General features: G+C 42.2%; 2 protein-coding genes across 3 annotated transcripts; both read right to left on the bottom strand.

Moving 5' to 3' along the window:
* Nucleotides 1-4549: 4549 nt before the first annotated feature.
* LOC133915099 (aldehyde dehydrogenase family 2 member C4-like) lies at nucleotides 4550-12313 on the bottom strand. Its single transcript, XM_062358114.1, has 7 exons — nucleotides 12131-12313; nucleotides 6583-6725; nucleotides 5856-6503; nucleotides 5617-5754; nucleotides 5376-5513; nucleotides 5153-5214; nucleotides 4550-5055 (listed from the first exon to the last, which is right to left on the bottom strand). Exons 1-7 carry the CDS (start codon nucleotides 12237-12239, stop codon nucleotides 4782-4784), a joined length of 1512 nt encoding a protein of 503 aa, XP_062214098.1. The 5' UTR covers nucleotides 12240-12313; the 3' UTR covers nucleotides 4550-4781.
* A 7343-nt stretch (nucleotides 12314-19656) lies between these two features.
* LOC133915083 (serine/threonine-protein kinase AFC3-like) lies at nucleotides 19657-24789 on the bottom strand. Of its 2 annotated transcripts, XM_062358094.1 has the most exons (12): nucleotides 24524-24788; nucleotides 24352-24436; nucleotides 23846-23872; nucleotides 23600-23753; nucleotides 23475-23523; nucleotides 23083-23197; nucleotides 22879-22970; nucleotides 22630-22777; nucleotides 21970-22034; nucleotides 21789-21886; nucleotides 21026-21131; nucleotides 19657-20223 (listed from the first exon to the last, which is right to left on the bottom strand). In XM_062358094.1, exons 1-12 carry the CDS (start codon nucleotides 24596-24598, stop codon nucleotides 20086-20088), a joined length of 1152 nt encoding a protein of 383 aa, XP_062214078.1. In that variant the 5' UTR covers nucleotides 24599-24788; the 3' UTR covers nucleotides 19657-20085. The 2 variants fall into 2 exon arrangements, with proteins under 2 accessions (XP_062214078.1, XP_062214086.1); XM_062358102.1 differs by lacking the exon at nucleotides 23846-23872 and having other exon boundaries at nucleotides 24524-24789.

The raw sequence follows: 24789 nt of genomic DNA, 5'->3' as shown, positions 1-24789 counted from the left end.
TCTTGTATTAATACTTTATCTGGTGAATTTGTTTTATCTTCCTTGGTCTCTATCACAGAGGAGCAAGTGTATGGGCTTGATGATGAGGATCTTGCACTAATCGTGAAGGAATTCACCCGCTTCTACAATAACCACCGAGATCAGAGGAGGGGCAATTCCCGTGCCTGCTTTGAGTGTGGTGACACCACCCACTTCAAGGCGGATTGCCCCAAGCTCAAGAAGAAGAAACATCGCGACCACAACTACGACAAGCACAAGAAGAAGAACAAGAAGTCCTTCTTCAAGAAGAACCGTGACAAGATGGATAAGAAGGCAGCCAAAGTGGCTTCTAGGGCATTCGTGGTAGCTCTCAGTGACATAGACACCTCTTCAAGCGAGGAGGAGAGTTCAGAGGAGGATGAACCGCAAGTGAAGAGCAAGAACAAGACCAAGTACCTCACCGGCCTCTACTTCATGACAGACGACAACAGCGACCCCGAGCTTGATCCCTCCAAGGTATTACATTCCTATAACTAGCTTTCTATCCAAGTCGATACCTTAAATGATGCTCTCGTTAGTCAGGATATGTTACTTAAGAAAGTTGTGCATGAGTTGAAGGAGCTTAGACCTGAGTATGAGTCTGTTTCTTATAAGCTTGCATTGCTTAGGTCTAGACGTGATGATGAGGAGTGTGAGAGTTGTTTGGTAGTTATGATAAAACTTGCCAAGCTTCAAGCTTTGCATGCTCAAGTTGCCAGTCGACTTGAGACTGCTGCAAAGCAACTCTCTGAGGAGTCTAGATCCACTCTCTTAGACGCCTGCATGAATTGCCCTTTGCTTGCAAAGGATGTTGAACTAAAAGCAGTGTGCATTAAGGAGTTGTAATCTAGATTGGAGAGTGCTGGGAGTTCAAAGGATGTGCAGCCGAATTGTCCCACCTGCATCATCTTTCAGAAAAAACTTAGTTGGGTTAGAGGGCAAGTTGAGAAGCTTTTAGTCGAGAATGAGTATCTCCTTTCTCTAGTAGAGAAATGCTCTGAAGGCAAGGGCAAAATAAATTTGATCTTGGCCAAGACCAAGATATGTGCCGATAAGGCAGGTTTGGCTCTTGGGCTGGGTTTTGAGAGGGTTGCTTACAATGGGAAGAGTAAGACTATTTTCACTACATCTATTACCTAGAAGCTGAGAAATTCAAAATCAATGACACACCATAACTCAATAAGAAGAAGCCCGTACCACAACCCAAGAGAGCTTCACAGTCTCAGATGAGAGCCCCTATGAGAGAGCCTAGAGTGACTAGCAGTCGAGTTCCCTAGAGACGCTACCATTGCACCTACTATCAGAGAGATGGTCACTTGGTTGGTTTTTGCTTTTGCCGTATAAGGGATGAGCGGCTATGTACTGCCCCTATGTTGATGTACATGAGCCTTTTTCTCGCTCCTACCCATAAGTCACATTTTTCTTTTTGTGGTTCTCGCCCCTAGTGTGCTGGTGTTGATTTGCATGCACCTACTTTTACTGCTTCAGGGTGGATGATCCAGTACTGGATTCCTAAGAGTTTATGACTAACCCCAGTACTGAGCCATCCATCTACTACTCTTCCCGCATGTAGGTGGCAGGCGGAGGCTTGGAGAACAAGTGGCTTATTGACTCTGGTTGTTCACGTCATATGACTAGAGATACATCATGGTTCTCCAGCCTCACCCCAACAAAGCGGCACGAGTACATCACTTTCGGGGATGATCGGAAAAGAAAGGTGAAAGCCAAAGGTATGGTAAGGGTGAATGAGAGTTATACTCTTAAAGATGTGGCTTTGGTGGAGCATCTGTGATACAATTTGCTTTCTATATCTCAGTTTTTGGATGAGGAATTAGAAGAACGTTTCAAACGTGATACTTCTTGAGTTCTTGATTCTTCAGGCACTTTGATTTGCCGAATTTTCAAAGTTGGGAGAGTTTTTGGAGCTAATTTTTCTAAATCTCTTGGTTCTTCTCGTTATTTAATTGCTCAACCTTCTTCTGAGCTTTGGATGTGGCATAGGAGACTAGGACATATGAGTTTTGACTTGCTTACTCGTTTGAGTGCCCTAGGCTTGATCCGAGAATTGCTCAAGCTCAAGTTTGAGATGAACCTCGTTTTGTGCTCCTTGTCAGTATGGCAAGATGGTTGCTCCAATCAAATTTTCTTGCACTCAATCTTGAATTTGACTTCTTATGAGTTACGTTTTGGAAGTAAGCCGAAGGTTTCGCATATGAGAGTTTTTAGGTGTCGGTGCTTCATCCTAAAGCGTGGTAATTTTGACAAGTACGAGTCACGTTTTTCTTATGGTATTTTTTGGTATTCTCTTCATGGTCATTTTTACAGGATCTTTAATCTTAACACTAACACCATCGGAGTCATATGATGTGACCTTTGATGAATCAACCCCTTGTGCTAGCCCTGTCTTTGAGTGTGTAGGTGATCAGGTTTCTGGTTTCTGGTTTAGATTTTTGTTTTGGTTTTTTTTTTGCTGAAATTTCAGCGTATTGTAAGGTCATTCTTCTTATTGCTAGAGGCATAAAATTCGTATACACATACTTATGTGATAGGGTCTTGAATTCCCTTACCTCTAGACAATCAACTTGGAGAGTTTCGTTGCTCAGTGTTCATCTTTTCTTGTTTCCTTGCAAGTTGTGATCTTTGAGTGCTAAGACATATGGATTGATCTAAAATGTAACATATGGTTTATATACCATCCGTGAAGTCGTGTTGCCTCGATTTTCTCTTATTAAAACTTCTCTCTATTTTTTCTTTCATTTAAGTTTTGAAATGCATTGGGTGATCTAAATCGGAGAAGATAATCGATTTCGCAAAAAAATTGTTGAGACATCTATTCACCCCCTCTAGTCACCAATTTAATTCTACACTATCCTTACTCGCAAGATAATGATAATATGATGACATTTGATAAGAGACTTGTTCAGAAATCATGTAAGTTTCTCTAAAACCATGTAAATTGATCGACAACCAGATATGGCATAGGAGCATGGATTTCCTTAGTATAGTTCAGCATGCCACCACGGACAAACACGGCCTGCACCACCATCGTATGAACTATGCTGTCCAAAATTCCATTGACTTGTGCCATATTTTGCCGTTGATGACACATGAAACGCATAGTTCTAAAGCCGCTAAACATGTCAATTACCATATTTTGTCTTTTTTTTCTCTCTCTATTCTGAGACTGTATTGCGTGGTTTTATATTTGGTCTTTGTTTTCGTCTTGTTGGTTGTATGAATCCTAGCTATAACACAGGGCCAACTCTTATGCTTGTGTATCTTCTGTATGCAATTATGAGAATTAATAAAGTTTCTATTATTGAAAAAAATAGATTTCTTCAAGTGGTAACGGAGGAAGAGGAAAATAAATATTGGAGGAGAAAGGAAAGATATAGAATGAATCAGATATCTGTAAACAAAATTCCCTAAATATCCTTCAACTCGTTCTTCAAGTTAGTCTGTGGTCCACTACTTAGGTCATCGCTAATAGATATTTAAAAATTCATCCTCCATAATACTATTACAGCATCCCCTATCACTATTACATCATCCTCTATTTTTTTATCTCCAACAACTATCCTATTTTCTAACTTTTATTACTTACCTCCTTCCTTCAGACTCACAGTAATACACTATAAACAGTGTTGCCCATCGTCTAAAACAATCAGCAAATTTGTTGTTCTCCATCTGCTACAGTATTATATCCACAACACTGTAGCACTGGAAAGGATCCGCTGGAGAGCGATGCTAGGAGCGCCGGCTGGCAAAACGAGTGGCACAGGGATGCGGCAGCATTTTGCGGGCACTGGTGGAGCTACCTTAAGTACCTTTCTTTATGTAGCTACTTTCTAATGTGGACCATCTCAGATTGTGTGTAATGGACGGTTATCGTTACTCGTAAGCACTTTAAAGAGTCTCAATCCAGAACTAGTTGCTCTTAAAAAATGCAGGTCAGACACTGCATTATGGAGATCAAGAGAGCTACGCTTGCTTAATTGGCGTTTCATCGTTTCGTCTTCTCTGACGCGTAATCAGAGGTTGACTTGGGTGTAATTGGAGCCGGCGAGGCTGCTACAAGCCTAGCCACGACACTGTGTCGGCAATTGTATACCGTTAAGTAGGAGAAAGAGCACTGCATTATGTATATGGTCAAATCTCTGCTATTGTTCTTGCAATCGGAGTTCAGAGACTGTTGATATGCGGAATGCCACATGTTATTCTAACTTCCGTATATAAAATTCAGTTCTCCGTGACTAATGCTGGGTAATGACGCGCCAATAATTTATAGTTGTGAACTATCCTAGAGCCCTTCGCTGTCAAGCAGCAACGATCAGAATCCTTTCTGATGCCCCATCCCGATTAATTTAGCGTAGAAGTTTCTGTATTTGTAGTACAATTGTGACTTGATTTGTTTCAAGCAAATTGCCCGTGAAAAGACGTCCATTAATTATTTATTTTCAATGGCGCCCCATGTGTCTTTATCATATTGGAAATGAATCATCAAACTCCACTGTATAATCCTATAGTACGATTAAGAAAAAAGAATCCACACAAGTTAATGGTTGTCAGTTAAATACTACAACATGTTCTTGAACAGATCAGACAACAGCTGATGTAACCGAAATATGTGTCTTTAATGTTTTTTAACAAGTCCACGCTAAATTATTGCTATATCAAATCCAATCAGGTACAGATTACTTATCCATTTATCTGTATAAGACATGTTCTTTCTTCATTTCTTTTCAGTTGCTCTTAGGATGAGATCAGAGCCAAGGTGTGTTGTATAGGGGTGTGACTACGGTCTTGGTCTGCAGATACTTCTCAAGGGCGTCCATGCCCATGTCCTTGCCGAACCCGCTATGCTTGTACCCGCCGAACGGCGCATCGGGGTCGAATGCGAAGTAGCAGTTGATCCAGATGGCACCTGCGCGGATCGACCGTGACACCGTGTTGGCGATGTCGATGTTCTTGGTCACTACTCCGGCGGCCAGGCCGTACCGGGTGTTGTTCGCCTTCTGAATCGCCTCCTCAACCGTCCTGCAACGTTGCATTCAGCAGTGTATGCACGGTTCAGTTGGTTCAGACTTTTTAGTTTCGGCTGTCAGATTGAAAAATGTTCAGGGAAGAAGCCTACTTGAATTTCATGAGAGCCATCACCGGCCCAAAGATTTCATCTTGCGCGATCGCCATGTCGTCCTGCATGAACATTTTTGTTAAGAAATTTCAGGATTTTCTTGTACCCTTTTTTTATCATGAGCGTTCTTGCACAACCTCTCTCTCTCTCTCTCTATATATATATATATAGAGAGAGAGAGAGAGAGTTGAAAAACTACTGTCCACGGTGACAATATATTGACCTTGACGTCCGTGAATATGGTGGGCTCAATGTAGTAGCCCTTGTCGCCGCAGGGCTTCCCTCCGGTGACTAGCGTGGCGCCTTCTTGCTTACCGAGATCAATGTACTTGAGAACCTTGTCGTACTGGTCCTTGTCAACCTGCATTGCATTTTCACAAGTGATCATTGCAGCTTGTGCATTCTTCTTCTCAGTAGATTATGCACATGATGACAGTATCACACATTCACATTGATGTGGGTACCTGAGGGCCTTGGTGTACATGCGGGTTGAACGGATCTCCGACCACCGATTTCTTGGCGACCTCGGCGGCCTTCTTCACGAATGCGTCGTAGATCCCTTCCTGCACATAGATGCGTGTGCCGGCGACACAGATCTCTCCCTGTGACATAGCAGGATTGTTGCAGCGGCGATGAGAAACTCTGCTCGCACTAGATGATCTGATACAGATCGATCGCACAGCCGGTGAGCATGCATGCTTACCTTGTTGGTGTATGTGGCGAAGTTAACCAGGTTCACGGCCATGTCAAGGTCCGCGTCGTCGAACACGATGACCGGAGACTTGCCGCCAAGCTCGAGCGAGACTGGCTTGAGGTTGCTCTCGGCTGCTGCCTTCATGACCAGCCGCCCGACCTCCGTGGACCCGGTGAAGCTCACCTTGTCGATGTCCATGTGCGACGCCACGGCGGCGCCGGCCTTGGGGCCGAACCCGGGCACGACGTTGAGCACACCGTCGGGGACACCGGCCTCCTTGGCGAGGTGAGCGTAGAAGAGCGCGGAGAGCGGCGTCTGCTCGGCGGGCTTGACGACCACGGTGCAGCCCGCGGCGAGGGCAGGGCTAACCTTGAAGAAGAACATGGTGGTCGGGTAGTTCCAGGGCACGATGTGGCCGACGACGCCGACGGGCTCCTTGAGCGTGTACCCGTGCATCCGCTGCGCCATCTTGAGCGTCTCGCCGTGGATCTTGTCGGCGGCACCGGCATAGTAGCGCAGCAGGTGGGCGGCGGCGGGGATGTCCAAAATCTTTCCGACCAGGAAGAGCTTGCCGGCGTCCACCGTGTCGAGCGCCGCCAGCTCCTCCACGTGCTGGTCAACCAGGTCCGCGAACCGGTGGAGGATCCGGCCCCGCTCCTGCTCGACACGTTGGCGCAAAACAAGGCTGCACGTCAGTCACGGATTTGGGCAAGAGTGATGGAGAGCCGGTTCTTACGTAGCCCGTCATCCTCGGCCAGGGGCCGTTGTCGAAGGCCTCCCGGGCGGCCTTCACGGCGAGGTCGACGTCTGCCTTGTCGCCCTCGGCAATCGTGGCGGTGACCTCACCGGTGCGAGGGTCCCGGGTCTCGAACGTCTTACCTGCAAGGGTGCGCAGAGTTCAAAATCCGTTAGTTTTTCATCAACTTCGTGCAAGTCCACAGCGAGTGATGGACCCCCGAACCCTCCCGACCATAACCAGAATGGAGCTCGCCGTAGTCGGAAGGCTCACAAGAGATACAAAGCTCGCGAGTTGGAAGGCTCGCAAGAGTTACAGAGCTCGCCGGAGTGGCCAGTGCACGGATCTCGTCACCAATCGAAGGTCAGAATTTTGCCCTCAAAATCCATTCGAACGATAATTAGCCGTTCGAATTAATTAGTGCACCCTTAATTATTCGCTTCAGGCACAAAATCGGCAGACGGTAAGTCAGATTTGTTGTACTTTAGCTTCCGGTATCTTTTTTTTTTGTCATTTAAATTGGGCACATGGAAATCAGTGGTTGGAGTTGAGTTTTCAGCGCATTGCCGATAGAAGAAGTATGGAGTAAAAAAAGCAGAGCGTTGACATTACTCAACATCACGTGACAGTAACATCATAATCCATATACTGGACTGATTGCTACCTTCAACATGCTATCGCTATAGACCCTATTGCTCCTAAGAGATTAATTTGTATATCTAGCTATCAGCTGGCCAAATATCTACGCATCCAACAAGTGGTAATACTAATAGCTGGTATATTAGAGAAGAGTATATACACTGCGAGTAAAGAAAAAACTATATATATAATGTGTTTAGCCGTATTGTAGTTTACTGTAGCGCCACTCTCAGTTACGATTTTAAAAGTAGTAGAATTACGATCCACAAGATATACAGTTACTATAAATATATATTGTCGTAATTCGATAACTTTTTTAGTTGTAATTATGAATTTTTTATCATGTGATGGTAACTTATTTATCTCTGCACATACTTCCAGTTACAATCCTAAAAATAATATAGTTGCAACCCACAAGATATATCAGTTACTATAAATATATAGTCGTAACTCGGTAAAATGCAGTGCTCTGCTCACGCTGTCCAACCAAAAGCACGTCCGGTGCCGTGGCCTATGGCAAATTCACGCGAATGAGTCATACTTGTATCGATGAGAGGCCACGACACGGGATAGCATGGCATGGTTGGGCGAACAACAGATCACGAGGCGCGATGCTGGACAGGCCCACGCGTGAAACGATGGTGCCAAGGCCGCGTGAATCCCTTCAGGCTCCATCGGCCGCAATGATGCAGTGCAAGTCTATTCTACGCCTATATATATAAGTCGGATCTATGTGGGTTAAACTTTTTAAATTTTGATCAATAATTGTGCACACTGAGAATATAATATTGATGTTAATTACTAGATGCATCATTGAAAAATCTTAAGCAAATAGTACCGCTAGCTCATCAATATTATATTATACGTATTTTATTATGGCCTAGTCTTTAAAATTAGAGGTTGACTATTATTTTCTCATAAAATATATTATTTATAGCTAAAAAAACATTATAGTGTGAAAGTTTTTTAAAATATGAATCTAGTTATATAACTTTTATACGCTAAACATATTTATAATTTGATCAATTACTAGTTAAAATATACAAAGTTTGATTTTATTAAAAATAAAATAATTTTTAAACGAGGGAGTATTAGAGTAACAAAGGGCACAAGTTGGATCAGCCCCACTCCAGGACTCCATCACAAGACTTCAAGCATGAAGATGTAGACAAGAGATTAACAGTGTAATTTAGTGACACGAAGTTGACAGGACACAGTGCCTGATCTGGACCGGGATTCGCTTTGGAGGTCATCTATAAAAGCTAGCAAACGAGCAATGAGCCAAAGGCCAGCGTCAGCAAGATGTACCGGACCGGTGATTGCTGGTTGCGTTGGCGTGTATGCAGTTGGGTAACCTGTCCCTATCTGATCAGACGAAGAATATAATCTCTTGGAATTGAGTACCGGCCGGATATCCAGGACTGCATCATTTCTCTACTACTTATAGAGTAGCGTAGTGCTTCTTCCCGTAGTCTGTCTTCCTGTGTGGGTCCCATGTTCTGCTGCTGCTCCACGTCCCGCGGTCTATCGTCTCCAGCGTGCTCGCGTCTCCCGCGTGGTCTGCCGCTCGCTTCTCCCCCGTCACGTCTCCAACGCGCCAGCGTCCCGCGCGTGCACGCGTGACATGCAAAGCACGGGTGCAGAACTAGAATTTAGCATGAACAGCCAGCCAGCTAGAGCTGAGGCTGCCTGGCAGATTTTTTGAAATAATATTATTTTACTAAAAATTGTAAAAATAATATTTAAAATAAGAAAGTCGTAGTTGCCGACTGACTCCTATCAGCAATCGGCGGATAGATATCAAGTTATGCAAATAATATAAAATTATAACTTTTTTCATATGATTTTAGATGATTTTATATGAAAATTTTAACTATCATTGATATCTACAACTTTGTAGTTAAAAATTTTTCTATTTGAATCTGTTTAGATGTAAAAAAAAGTAATTATAAATTTTAGATATGAAATTTCTAGCTACTTTTTTGGCATTTAAGCGGATTTAAATAAAAAAGTGTTCAACTGAAAAGTTATAGATATCGTTGATAAGTATAAGTTTTATATAAAGATCATCTTCATCTGAGATCATATGAAAAAATTATTAATTTTTTTAAATATCATCTACGAGATATAGGATATATCGGCAATTAGAGTACTAACAGGCCTCCACGTGTATGGCAAATGAGATGACGGCACTTCGATTGTCGATAGGTGACTAGTCGGTAATTGGAGTGCCAACTAACATATATATCTGCAAATTTTTCAATTTGAATAATATTTTGTAGTTTTCTAATAAAATAATAATATTTCAAAAAAATTGCCTGGCAGCTTTATATGTACACACCTTGTAAAGGCCGAATAAAACATCTTGGGGGCAGTTTCAAGATACACATATTATCATCAAATAGTTTCCTGATTACATAGTTGCAAAAGTTATGAAAAAAATATGGTGACGAATCCAATTACATTATTGGCCAAAGGTAAAGTTTAGCAAGTTTGTGTATACTAGCGGCCAGTGATTTCGAACTAGGTTGACTGCACGCGTTCAAAGGGAGGACGTCTAGCTATTTTACATTAAGACTATGTCCAATAAATTTCTTTTGCGATCTAGAATCTTTTTTAAAGGAATTTTTATTTTTTTAATGTTTCAATAGTTTCTCTTTACAGTTTACTTCACGAAGGAATTTTTAAAGTCATTTACTTCCAGATAAGATTCTCTCTCATTTCACTTTACGAATATCTTTTAATGGATGCTATTAAAGATGATAAAAAATAAAGGAAATAAGAACGAGAAAGAGGATCAGAAAAGAAATGAAATGAAGTAAAAATGGTTAGAGATGATCTAAGTAATTGTATTTTTATGATTGAATTAATTTAATGTTGCATTGCTTTGTTTTGTTCATGGCTGTCGTGAAGATGGTGATGTTGAGACTATTATTATCCCACTTAATTGAAAGTGGTTTTAGTGGTGTTTCATGGTGCACGTGGCCTTGATTATATGGTTGCAAAAGTTATGAAAAAAAAATAATCCCTCCGTCCACAAGTGGTTGACGTTTCGGACGACAACACGGTCTAAAAAATGTAGCTTTCATTACTTATTTATCTTTTTCATATCTTCATAAAATCCAATGGAGTTATGTTATTATGAAAATGCTTTTGAAGACAAATCTATATATATGATTTTTATATTTCCAATCTGCATATTTCGAAAGATATTGATAGTTAATTAAACATCCAAAAGTTTGACGTGAAGCGTGTCCAAAATGTTATATTTTCATGATCGAAGGAGTACTGATTAGAACCTGTATTACTTAACTATATATGTGGCAAATTTGGAAACTGTCATGTATACTAGTTGCCAGAAGTTTGAAAGGTTGATCGCACACGTTCTAAGGAGGATGTTTGTTTTAAAACTATGTGGTAGCGATAATTAATCTACATCGAAGTAAATTGTATTTGTATGATTTAGTTTAATTAATGTCACTTTGATTTTATTTGATCTGTTTGTGGTAGTCGTTATGATGGTGATGGGGCAATTAGCGTCATCGCAATTGAAAGTGATTTTAGACTTTTTAGGGTGTAATCGTGGTGCGCGTGGCCTTGCACGTCGGCTGTTGGATGAGATGGACCGATCAGATTTAGAGGCTGTTTGTTTCGGGCTGATTTTGACTTCTGTTTCTATTAGAAGTCTAGAAGTTAGAAGTTTTAGTTTAAATAAACAAGTTTGCTAAAAAATGATTTTTAAAGAAGTTGGAAGTCTACTTCTAAAGAAATAAACTGAAGCAAGAACCTAGCTGAGAGCAGTTTTTTTAAAAACAATATACTGATAAGTTAAAAAATTATTATAAAATTCAATAGCTAAAATCCAAAGACAGTTTTTAAAAAAACTAAAAACATAATTTTTCAGAGAAACCAGAAACAGAAATCAAATAAACAGACTCTTAGTGGGTGTGCGTTGCAAGCTCATGCAGGTGTACTACCTTCTAAGTAACGCCCTTGAAAATGGAAGTTTAAATCAATCAATGAGATCTAAAAAATAATGAAGGTCCCACTGTATGTACGTACTCCATGTATACTATGAACAAAGATAGGCGAGCAAGAAAGTGCTATATATGGCTTACGCCGGTCGACTAGTTTTTTCCGCGGTGAGCATGTGGATGTGCAGACCTACAGTAGTAAATTGGGTTGCCCAATTTCAGAGGATTTCCTATGAAATCTTGTAGAAAAATAATTTTAAATCCTACCGTACCGTCCATTTGAAAAATCCATGTATTCCAAACAAAGCTAACGGCACGTGGTTTTTCGAGCTCTGATAGCGTTATCTCTTTACTGGCAACTAAGCCTGAATCAATAATATTATGATGGAATAAAAAACAGAAAAAATAATTAAAAATAAAAGGTTTATACATAACTCTTATATTCTATATCTAATTATTATAGAACATATAGGTTGATCCTAGTTACTGATATGAAAATAGTGATGTATTAAATATATGCATGTCGATATTTTTATTATACTATAGTCTCCTATGTTACCTTGGCCTTTGTTCCCCACACCACACAAGAACAGACAAAGCAATGCAGGCCAACTGATCAAGATATGTAAAGATGTCGTCCACACGAATAAACTAAAGCTTGGAGCCGAGGCAGCTTGTCGTCTTTGCACCACAACTCGCTGCCTGCCTCACTGACAGTCCCTCGGCTGGAGCGTATTTGCACCACAAAATTAAGACAGATACTCTGTCTCGATTTCTTATTCTGTTTTTGGCATCAGTCCCTCCAGACTATGCATTTGAAATCTTGAGAAGATTTTTTCTATACTTTAGGAGAATCTTTTGGGCTTTGTTTGGAACGCAGAACAGGGGGATCGGAGAAAAGGAAGGGATGGGCGAGGGCGAGGGCGAGGGCGTACCGGAGACGGCGTCGACGAACTGGCCGTTGATGAAGAGCTTGGTGAACTTGATCTCCACCTTGGGCACCTCGAACCCCTTGCCGCCGCTGCTCCCGTTCGCCGTCGCCATGGCACCGCCAGATAGAGCGAGATGTGTAACTGTATTGTGTGTGTGTGTGTGGCCGCGAGAGAGGATGGAGGGCGCTGCCAGGCTTTTTAAAGGCCCAGAGCCAGAGCGGCAAAGGACGGTGGCAGATTCGTCCATGCCTGCTCTCTATCTCCTTTTCTTTATCATCTTTTCTTTTGTGAATAAATTAATAATTTATTATTTAAAAGATCAACATGTTAGTCATGTTAATAAGATGTAAGCTTATCTGAATCGATGACGGTAAGCTAGAGTAGCAAATAAGGGAAACCATCTCCGATTAACCAGGCGAGTTCTCTGATTAGATAGAATTGACTTCTTTCCATTTAGCTTTTCATTTTTTCCGATGCCGTCAATGTCCTCATTAAGGGTCCCAACGTGCTCGCAAATGTGCACGATTTTGAACGTCAACGTGGCCCGTTGAATTAAGCGGATGCGGCGCACTTGAAAGAGAAAAGGAAGGGCGCACGACGAACGCGCGGCGCCCGGCGAGGCCACGACGGCCGGGGGCCGAAGTCACCTGCCATCAATACCGGCGTGCGTACCGAAGCTTCCGCGAGAGTCCGTACTCCGTACGCGTGCCCTGTCGCCGGACTGTGCGCGCGTTGCGTCGCAAACAGGGGAGGCACGACGGCGACGGCGACGTGCGCCGTGACAGCGCGTGTTCGTGTCGCGGGGGCGTTCCTGGTGTGTGTCCGTCTCGTGGCCAGAGAAACGCCAGCAAGGTTACAAGGTAAGGGTCGTGCCACGGAGAGTGCGACAGAGATGGATGCGTCTGAACTGAATAGCCCAAAAAGAAGCGTAACTTAGGATGGGGAGAGGATTGGTGAAGAAGAAGAAGAAAGACTCAATAAAGGAAAAGGAAAAGTCTATCTAGGACCGGACCGCTCAGGGGATTTCAGCTTTTGCCACTCCCGAAGTTGACACTTACTTATTTGCCACCTACGAATTAGACATCTTTAAAATGCCACCAAATTGCTTATTAGTCTTTGTGATTTGACACTTTTAGCAGACCATAGCTTTAACTCGTGCTCGCTGACAATATAAAGATGTGAAATGACGAGGATGCCCCCGATCAGTTCTATTAGGGCATGGGAGTGTCGGTGCGGTCCCTCCCGAGCTCATTGGGGTATTCGCCGGGTCAATCCAATCCCCCCTCCCACCCCCTGCTGCCGCCGCCTCCTCCTACCCTGCCATCGGCACCCCCTCCCCACCCAAGCTCATATCCGACACCAGCGTATGATATTTCGCACCGCCCCTAGCTGAGACCCAACACCATCTTCTCTTTTCCCCTTGTTGTGCGCAAGGGAGATGAATTAGGAGGATCGACCCCCATGGTAAGTGTACGACCTCTCACGCGCGCGATTGGAGTTAGTTTGAAGGCTGACTCCATATTTTCTTTTGTTTTGTTGTACATTTCGTTAGGATTGACCCAGATGTTACGTTTAGAATCGGTGTTAGTGTTGATGAGTATATCGCGAAGCTCGACCATGGTTAGCACTTTGTCTGCCCGTAACAAGAGTTTCGAGTGGTGGATTGATATGCATGGATACAGTCTCGAAAAGTTGTATGAGGATATTGCCAGCAAGATAATTTGGGAATCCTGCTAAGAGCTGTTGTTCTTTGTAGTGGACAAGTTGGGTGGTGAACTTGAACATGTTGCACACAACCTAGAGTTGTTTCGACAGTTCTAGGAGAGGGACAGGTTGAAGTGGCTATTTTTCACCGTTAAGATTCGAGATAAGAAAGGCTATAGAGAGTCACAGTGAAGTGTGAATGAAGGACCTTCAATTTGTATTCAAGCACCCTCATCATCCCATATTGTTACCAATGCCAATGAAGGAGAAGGCATTGGTTCTCTGTCGGTTCCGGTTTCTAAAGTTGATAGCTCTCAGTTGGTTGTGGTGCCTGAAATTGATTGGGATAGATTAGAGATCTTTCCAACTCATGAGGATGGAGATGCACCTATTGTGCTAGGGGACGATCAGCTCTATGACTTGCTTGGACTTGGAGCTGAGGATGCAAGAGCTGAGGTTGCTAGGAATAGGGCACTTGCTGTGCCACATATACTAGCTGATCTAGAGCATGAGATAGGTGAGGCAACTCTTCGTGTGAATGATGAGAATGAAGAAGAGGATGGAAATCATTGGGACAGGGATGATCCAGCAATGGATGTTGGTTCTATCTATCCCAGCATGGAGTAGTTCAGGATTGCCATAAGACAACATGCTATCAAACAAGAATTTGAACTTGGGACTAAGAAATTAGATAAGAAAAAGGTTCGGAGGGTACTACACATCTGAATGGTGCCCATAGAAAATTGTTGCCAGGACAAAATCAGACAAGAGTGTTAGGGTATAAAATTCTTAGTGCTTTGCATTGCATTCATATGTTATTATGCACACTGAATTCTTGTGCTTCATATTAAATTGTCTTAGTCTCAATTTTGCAGGTGACTGTTAATAAGGATGGTCACAAGTGTGCATCAACCAGCAGAGTGCTTGCCAGAAATGCATCTAAGGGGTGGGTGGCAGATAGGGTTGCAAGTGAGCCGAGGAAGAACCATAATATGGGTGCTAAGGAGCTGCAACAAGAGGTTGAAAGTAAGTACAACGTGACAACCTCTTACTCCACAGTTTGAGTTAGTAGGCAGAGGGCAATGGATACTATATTTGGATCTTAGGATGATAACTTTGATTGGTTGTATAGGTTTAAGGCAAAGATTGAGCTTAGGTCCCCTAGTAGTTTTGTGGAAATAGAGACTAGAACTGTTGGTGGGGAAGTGTACTTAAATAGATTTTTCTGTGCATTTAAGCCATGCATAGATTGCTTTAGGGGTGGTTGCAAGCAATATGTTAGCATTGATTCCAATATGTTAGCATTGATTCCACTGCACTCAATGGCAAATGGAATGGACAATTATGTGATGCAAATGCTTTAGATGGGCATAACTGGTTGTCCCCCTTGGCATCTTTTTTTTAATCTGAGACAGCAAAGAATTGGACTTGGTTTATGGAACAACTTAGAAATGCTATAGGATCAGCGGCCAATATGGCTATATGTACATATGCATGCAAAGGTCTAGAAATTGCCATACAAAGAGTGTTCCCTTTTTTAGAACATAGGGAATGCTTTAGCCACCTAATGTAAAACCTGATCAAGAAATTACATGGTCCTATGTTTGAGAATTTGTATCCAGCAGCTAGGGCTTATAAAGCTGATAGGCATGAGCACTACATGAGCAAAGTTTTAGCTGTTTGCCGTGCTGTTAAGGATTACCTTGATAGGTACCATCAAGCTCAGTGAAAATATAAAATGTGACTATATAAATAACAATTTGGCTAAGAGATGGAACAGTTGGATAAAGGATTTAAATGACTTGCCTATATGTGAGTTAGCTGACAATGATGTTATTTGAAAAGAGAAGAAAGATAGGGCTGAGGCTTAAAGGAAATATTCTACCCTCTGTCACACTTGAATTGAATGATGCCAGTAGAATCTTAGGCCATCTGAGGGTCTCAAAAGGGATTGATCATTCAGATGAGGTAACTGAGTTGTATGACAACCAAATTATTGTTAGGCATGTGGTATACCTCAACAAGAGGGAGTGTACTTGCAAACAATGGTAGCTTTCTAGAAAACCTTGCCCTCATGCCCTGGCCCTCATCGCCACTCAAAGGGAGGCAAAAATAGATGACTATGTTGACCATGCTTACTCACTGGAAGCATTTAGATGCGCAGACAAGTCACAGTGGTCAATTGTTAATAAAGGTTTCAAGCTGCTACCTCCAATTGTGAAGAGATGCATAGGGAGGTAGAGGAAGAACATAATTCCTTCGTGCCTTGAGAAGGGCAAGGTGAAGAAGCACCACAAATACAAAAGATGCAAGGAGGTGGGACATATAGAGAAGGCATGTCCTCTTAATGAAACTAAGAAAATGTAATATAATTCTTTTAACCAATTTGAACCTTCAAATGAATCTCCTTTTCTGTGATAGGAAGAGAAAGCCAAGGCAGACCACCATAAGGAAAGAAAGAAAGAAGAACACTAAGGAGGCCACTGAGGTTACAAGTAATCAGACACCAAAAAGAACAAGATCTGATGTGTTGGCTAGCTTGGCCAACAGTCCAAGACCTGTTACTAGGAGGTAAAATTTGCTTCAATTGCGTCAATTGCTTTCAGAAACCCAAGTTCTTAATATTTTCTTGCTATCTTGCAGGTAGCTGGCCCTTACCTCAAAAGAGATGTGCTCCTAGACGTCGGCTACTTCTGGGATAGCAAGCAAGCCAGTTCCAGCTAGCAAGAAACTCACTCCAAGGAAAGTTGCCAATAAGAAGGCATGATTAAGTTGTTGATGCATTCTAGGATGTAACCTTTTGTCAGACATGTAACTAATGTTGTTATGCTTGATGTACTAATGAACTTAGGGGGGATCGAACTTGTGTCAGTCAATGATGTTAACCTATTTTGTGGAACCTAAGAACCAGCTGATGTTATGTTGGAGTTGATGTACTGATGAACCTAAGAACCAGCTGATGTTTTGTTAATATCAGTTACCATCAATTCCTGTTAATTTTGGATGATTTCAGTACCAATATTACTTCATTTTAGTTCAGACCACTTCATTCCACTGCAATGCATACATTTCGGTTCATTTCACTTCATTCCACTGGAATGCATACAAACATATGAGTTCACTTCATTTCAGAAGTTCACAAAAGCTGCTCAAGTTCAAAAAAGTTGAAACAATACACACACCAGTTCATCCAACTTTCTACATACCACAGACACAAACACATTCCCTCATTGTCGTTGAATCACATACAAACACATAAGCAAAATCACTATAAATGCATACATAGCACACATCATAATCAGCATAACCTTCCCCAAGCTAACTAGCTGCTCCACGCCATTGCTGTTGATGTTCGCCTTCTTCACTGCCTCCAGCCGCTCCTTCACTGACTCAAGATCACTCTTTAAATCAGTTGTAGCTTCCAATAGGTCGGGAATGACATCTCTAATTGAGGAGCAATCAACACCCACCAGCCCTTCGTCCACTAACGGCTATTCGTAGCCATCTCTCCACTCCCAAAAAGTGCACCCCGGATTCTACAAACTAAAAAAACCACACAAATCGGCAATGCAATATCAACAAAATGGCAATAAATCAAACCACAACTTACATGCCATCGGTTCCTTAGGCACTTGAAGAAGACCTTCCTATTATTCTCTGAGGTCTTAGTCGTGAGCTCAATGACCCCCTCCTCATTGCATCTAGGGCATGTGATTAGCAACAAGCCAGTGACATGGCCGCAGCCACCTCCCTTCGCGCTACTCCTTGTGGCCGAACTGGATCCCGACCGTGCCCTAGACCTTGTGCCGCTCTCAAACATGGTTGCGACCTGAGAGGGGGGAGGGGGACCGCCGGTGAAAGAAGAAGAAGTGAAGGCATGGAGGAAAAGGTTCGGGGAGGGCGACCGCCCCCGAGGTCCAGGGATGAAGGAGAAGGGGATCTGGGCGGAGGGGAGGGAACCATGCCGAGGGTAATTCTGTTCGAAAAATACATGCTGGCAGGCTCCCACTCTAATCAAATTAGATTAGCGCTCTAATCTACTAAAAGTGGCAAATCACGAAGACAAAAAAGGCAATTTGGTGGCATTTTAAAGAAGTTCGATTTGTGGGTGGCAAATAAGTGAGTGCCAACTTCAGGAGTGGCAAAAGCTAGAATCTCCCCCCCCCCCCTAGATCTAACTCTAGTCCCAGGTACGGCAAATGCTGCGTAGCATCTACCGCGTGACAAGCCGATTGTTCTCCAACCCCAGGAAACTCTTGGGCAACCAGATTCAATAAGGGTGTGTTTGGTTGTAGGATATCTTTGAATGGAAGATGGTCATCTAGTTTTTTTTAGTGTTTGGTTGGAAGGCAAGCTGTATAGGATGACTATCTAGATGGAATATTCTTCTTAGATACTGGATGAGCTCATCCGGCAAAAACTGCTGGACGAAGGCATGTATATTCTAGATGAGCTTTATCCTGTTGATGTGGAATATTCTGGTTAGTTAGAGTAAATGCATTTTTTAGTACACTTTAAATGATATTATGTCATAAACTGTTTATCTGATTTGCGATCTGATTGTACCATTGTATTCATTGCAATTAAATTAACAAAATAAGATCTCGCATGATTATATTTTTGATAAAAAAAACTAAGGTTGTGTTTGGTTCCAAAAAAGGTAATATAAACGTAAAGGGAATGAGATTATAGTGGTACTTGCGGTGCAATGGCTGATCACTTGCTTTGTTTGGTTAAGAACAGTGGTAACCGAACATGAACATACCAAGTCAAGCACACGGTGCTAAGCCTAAACTTGTGGGGCGGCGGAGCATGATGGAGACAGTTGTCGCCGAGGTCGTTGCATACCTTCATAACACTCGCTGAAGGGTGTGGCGGGATGGAGGCAATGCACCTTGGGTCAACGGTGCGGATGACAACCGAGGCACTCAGATTCGGACGCACCATGGATGACACCAAGGGCATCTCATCTGCTTGCTCCCTGACTTGGTGATGCCCACGAGCCACACCAAGGCACTCGAACGGGTGAGCTAGCTCGGAGGTAAAGGGAAAGACCGGCGGGAAAGGAGGCCAAGAAGGGGTGTCCCGCGCAAGCTACTAGGACACCATCAGATTTTGCACTTGGCAAATCCGACAAGCTTGCCGCATGGTAACGGACTCGGAGGCGAGAGGGTTGGCCGAGAAGTTGCAACCAGGAGCAACAGAGGCCTCTTGGCTGGCTCGGCAGCGCCACTTTTTCTATTGCGCTGAGAATTTTTCCCTAACCGACTCAGCAGTGCCACTTCATGTGACTCACGACTTCTCCAGAAGTGCCACCCAACATTGGGTGTAATGGACTCCCTGAAGACCTAGTATCCGATTCCATGGTACCTAATTACACCCGAGGTGAAACAAACATGTTTAACTGTATCAACTATCGATGTAATCAGATTACATCGAAAAAAGGCTCAACCAAACAGCATCTAAAAATATAATAGAGTCCTACAAAATTTTAACTAACTCCATCTAAATTTTATCCGTCCAACCAAATAAAAAATTATACATCCAACTAAACAAAAAATTAAATCGCACTATTTATATTACCAAACAAAAAGTTAAATCACCTCATCGAATAAACATAAATAATCATATCACACCCAACCTTATCCTTCAAACCAAACGCACCCTAACGGACAGGCACACATGCTTGGAAAACCATAAATGCCAGCGGTATACAGTGGAATACTCTGGCTGTGCCCTCCACCCAATGACCCAAGTAAACGCCAGGCACGCCCGACGCAGACAATCGAGACCTTCAGCAACAGAAAGGTTGCAGAAGTTTCAAAGAGAAGACATCTCGGCTTTTCCACACCCTTCAACATGGGATTTGAACGCAACAAGCCACAAGGCCCACAACCACATGGCCCATGCTGTCCAAATTCCAACAGCACGGCAATCATATGGAAGGAGCTGATACAATCATATGGGACGGCCTCTGTACTTGTTTTAATCGATGAGGTGAGGGCCGGGATGCAGCTCGCAGGGCATCCAAACTAACAATGTACAAGTTACTACTATGCTCCCTAGAACAAATGCTAGTGTACATTACATTGGGCGACTGAAACATCAGCTTTATCACTACAAGTCATATTGCTCAGCTCACAGAAATTTTATGGTACAGATTACCAAAAAGCCTTCTGCTTCATAACAGCTGCTTCTTCAGAACTTCTTGTTGTGCATATTAGAAGGGGCGGAGTCAAGCCTTTTTCAAACAGTCATGTTGGATTTCTGAAGAATGGATGGTCTAGAGCTTCTTGGGCAGTAAGGCGCTCTGATGGCTCAAATCTTAAAAGGCCATATAGCAAGTCCGCCAGTGCTGCCCTTGAATGGTCAGCATTCCTCAATACCAAATCCTGAAGTTTCAGTCCATAATATTCCAGATTTGTAAGCCGAATCCTCATCATATTTCACAGCATTTTACATGCACTAGGTTTTGCCTTGACATTCTTAGTTGAAATGCAAAGTCATTGACAATTCTAGTTAGTTACCACCTAATATTCTGTACTACTGAATTTGAAACAGAAAAAACAACCTGCATTTATAGTTCTCACCTACATGCAAACCAAACTAAGCCGTGCATTAAAAATTAGAGAACTTATTTAAGTGCTCTGCAAAAGCTTCAACTATACTATTGTTCTATAAATCTGAAATTTTACCCTTTTTACACTTGACTTGGTTGCAGATTGTCCTCTTCAAGTCTGTTTTCTTATAACTTGTAATTAATCTCTTCATAAGTGGCAGCACTTCTGTCCTAGGCAGCTACATACGTAAGTCAAATTTGTCTCTTCCATTAAAAGCTTCATATCTGGTAACGCTTTCATGAAGCATGGCATTTCTTTCCATGTGCAGTAACATATTAAATTGATTTTTTGTCCTCCAAAAGAAATTTTATATCTGTTAATGCTTACATGTTTTCTTATATGTCCAAAAGAATTTACTAGCAGGAATAGCAAACAACTGTACCTAATAAAGTACTGCAAATTATGACTGTAAACCCTAGCTCCAACCTTAACTAAACCCCCCAAACACCCTTTAAATTTAGAAAGAAGATAATCAGACCGAGGACAAGAAAAATACATTAAAATTTCAGGATCAAGAAACATAACTAGTTGACAGATAGCCATGGCCAACAAAAGAACAATTGAGAATCAAAACCTTTAGTCGATCAAGTTTTCTCACTGCTCTGATGCTTTCTCTTGAAACAGCACCTTCAGGCCAATTTAAACGTGTTCCTCTCCTAAAATATTTCTGAGCTGACGAACTGCACATTCAAGGTGACATCTCAGTACAATGAATGAACATAAAATAAAATGAAATGGAAAAGAGATTAGAAGCTAACGGCTGGTGACATATCATAGGTCAGAACACTCCTAAAGCCTTATAAAAAGGACATTTGGAAAAAAATTCAACTTTTTCAGTAGTGAAGCATCATTAGCAAAAAGCAAGCAAGCAGTATAACATGCAAGCAATATGTATCGTAGCAGAGTTGCAGTACACACTAGCAAAATTAACCTAAATGAAAACCAAGGATGAAGCAATACAAAAGGTGCACAAGCCCAGTGGGCATAATACAACTATTGGCTGTAAAATCATGTAGCTATAAACAAAATAGGATGAATTGAACATGACTTAAGTATAATCAATACTCTGTTATTGATGAAATATTATGAAGTACCGATTAGAAACAAGCAAACCCAAAGCCCAAAGGTTCAGCTCTGCAAGGAGAACCGAACATACCACTTTCTTAAAAGGCTTGAGAAAAAGGAGGATTTGATAAATTATAGAGGAACAAATAATAAAACTCAAAATCTCAACAAATAAAGAGATTTTGCTTCTCAAAAGTTGAATTGAACACACATTCATTTATTCTAACTGTGTGGAAGAGGAAATGAACAAATTAAGAGTGAGAACAACGCACCTGGCATTCCGTATCATGTGCTCTGGTAGTGGTCCCAAAACCCTCTCCATCATAGCTAGGTGCTCCAGGTTCTCATGTGTCTGGAACAATGCTTCCCCCTAAAAGGCTAATGGTTAGGAAAGTGGAAAGCACCTACTAAGACTAGTGGTAGAAGAAACACAAGTATGAGAAGCGATGTAACTGAGCATAGCTCAACGAGAATACAGCCAATACTCCAAATATCACATGTAAAACTCCAGCCTAGGCCTGCAATAGAAATACTCAACGAAATCAGAACAAAAGATTTATAGGAGAGATGGAGAAGAAGCATTACCAACTATCATGACAGTTGGTCTAATCATTGATGAAATAGGATAAAAGATCGATTTTTGTTCAGCAAATAAAGCATAGAGGTCAGTCCAATCAATTTCATTAATATAGCAACAAAACTTGAGCATTGTGCAGGTTTCAGAGTGACATATATAAATGGCACTTTTCTCATGAGAAAAATAAACTCTCAAGCATTGAGCATCTAAGCACTAACCAAATACAGTCAATTTTCACGAAATCTATAGTCTCATTAGGGCTACAACCATCAACTGTAAAACTGAATATGCACTCAAAAGACACTGCAGAAGGGGCAAAGAACCACCAAGTTTTTTTTCAAAATGAGTTGTTAGTTGTGCCACTTGGAAGTACATAAGAGTATGAACTGGGATGGTTTTGGGTGCTAAGATTTTAAAATTCATGTGTTCTACTCTATTGGAAAATATTCAATAGCACAGAAATCTTCAGTTTCAGCTATAGCTTATACCTCAAACAAGATAAAATGGAATCAAACCTTTCAGAATAACCAGTTTACCTAAGATTATTTCAGGTGCCCTGTAATGCCTCGTAGAAACAATCGAATTATGTTCTTGATTATCAAAGGCGGTACTACCAAAATCTATCAGCTTTATGGCACTGGACTTTGGCAAGCACTTGAAATGCATCTCATCTTGCGAACTCTTCTGTACAACCCCAAGCAATCGTTCAAGAAAAACTGCTAATAATGTATGCCCTAGTTGCAAAATAGCATATGAGCACTATGAAATTGGTTGAGATTAGGTACCTCCGAACTTGGAACTTTTATATACTCAGAAGACACAAGAAGTATGTTTTCTGGCTTCAGATCAGTGTGGATAAGCCGTGACTCATGCATATCTATTTTAAAAGAAAATATGGTCAAGCCTACCCCTTTGCAGCAAGAGAAGGATGAAACTGCAGATGCCTTTGCTAGGAATTGATATGCAGAATCAAGCAATAACTAACACACATGCTACAGATTCCAACAGTTGCCGTCCAAACTCCCGCACAAGTTCCATAGGGAAAGGTTGATATCTATTTCTCTTTAGAAAATCATACAAGCTTGGCCCAAGCTTCTCAAAAACCTGACAAAACCATTGATACCCATTGAATAAAGAATATCTTTAACTTGCCACCATATCAGTTATCAGGGAACCTTCATTAGCAAAGAGCAACAGCAAAGGTTTTGCTGTCATTGTTATAATTTGTATAGCGGGATCTCGCATTTTATAAAAGGGGTATTGGGTGTGCCAATAACATAAATATTATCAACAAACAAGTCATATACAGGAATGCAAGGCATTGTGTGGCTTTACAACTGATTTGTAGAACTAGCATAAGTGAATGAAAACTGGAACTTACAATGCATATATGATTGTGATAGTCAAACCACCTTTGAATCTGGACACAGCTGGCAATTGAAGAGGAATCATCAAGTGAGAAACAGAAAAGGTAATACTTTAGGTATGAGGTTTTCTGATACTCACAGTGATCTGTATCTTTCATTTTCTGCAAGGCGGTTAAGCACATCTATCTCGATCATTGCAGCATCTCGGTACTTGCGGATGCTCCGAACAACTTTTATGGCAACATATTCACGTGTTTCACGATCCCAGCATTCCAAAACTCGCCCAAAAGTACCTAGGAAAATCCAACTCGCAGTGTTCCTCATTAGAATAATAGCAAAGATACCCAGCACAAGAGAAGACGACAGATTGAAGAAAAAACCAAACCTTCTCCCATTTTGCTTAAGATTTTGTCTGCATGTCGATAAAGGGGACTGTCAACAAACAGTCATGCAAAACTCAAATAGCAACCAAACCCCAAAGTAGATACAGTATCAGCTCAACCTAACTCCACGAAATACTGGGAACTAAGAAAACTGCATGCACACATCAAGTTTAGTACTACAAACACAAAAACGACGAAGATCTGAATGGGAAACCTGCTTCATTCACCCCCTTCATCTAACAGAAATAACCACGTCATACATGGGATATAATAGCCCAAATTATTTATGTGATTCTGATAATATTTTTCATGAATGATACGACTACAGAAAAGCTAAAAGTGGACTAGCTACCAACTCCATGCAGGATCTCAGACCAATCGAAAAGCATATATAACCAAAATAACAAATATAGGTACTACTAGTCACAAATTATTACAGACAACTAAATGCTATCCGTGCACAAGGGCTCGAGGAGCTCAACGAGAGAGCCAAGAGTAGGGTGCTCACATCGGCGGGTCAAATTCTCGCCGAGATCGAAGACGAAGTGGCCGTCGCGGTCGTCCTCCCTCCACGGCGGCGACGCGCCGCCCCTCTGCGTCCACAGCGCGGCCGAATCCACGTCAGCACAACCCCGAGCGCCCCCAAATCCAAACCCTAGGCGCGAGAAAGCGGCCCTTACCACCTCCCGCTCCGGCGGCGGCGCGGCGGCGCCGTCATACGCTTGGCGCGTGCGCTTCCGCGGCCGCGACTCCATGGCTCCCGATCCGATTGGGAGGAGAGAGAAACCCTAGGGAGAAAGGCGAGGTCGAAGGGGCGCAAACGGCGGCGAGGTGGTGGCGGGGAGGCGTGGCGAGCTGGGGCCCAGATGGAAGTGAGCAGGAGAGGGGATGGGTCGGTGATGGACGCGTATGGGCTCAAATTTTTCTGTGTTGTGGGGCGGTCTGG

Source organism: Phragmites australis, chromosome 1 (genome assembly GCF_958298935.1).
Source record: "Phragmites australis chromosome 1, lpPhrAust1.1, whole genome shotgun sequence".
Lineage (NCBI taxonomy): Eukaryota > Viridiplantae > Streptophyta > Magnoliopsida > Poales > Poaceae > Phragmites > Phragmites australis.
This window is presented reverse-complemented; position numbering and strand designations above follow the sequence as displayed.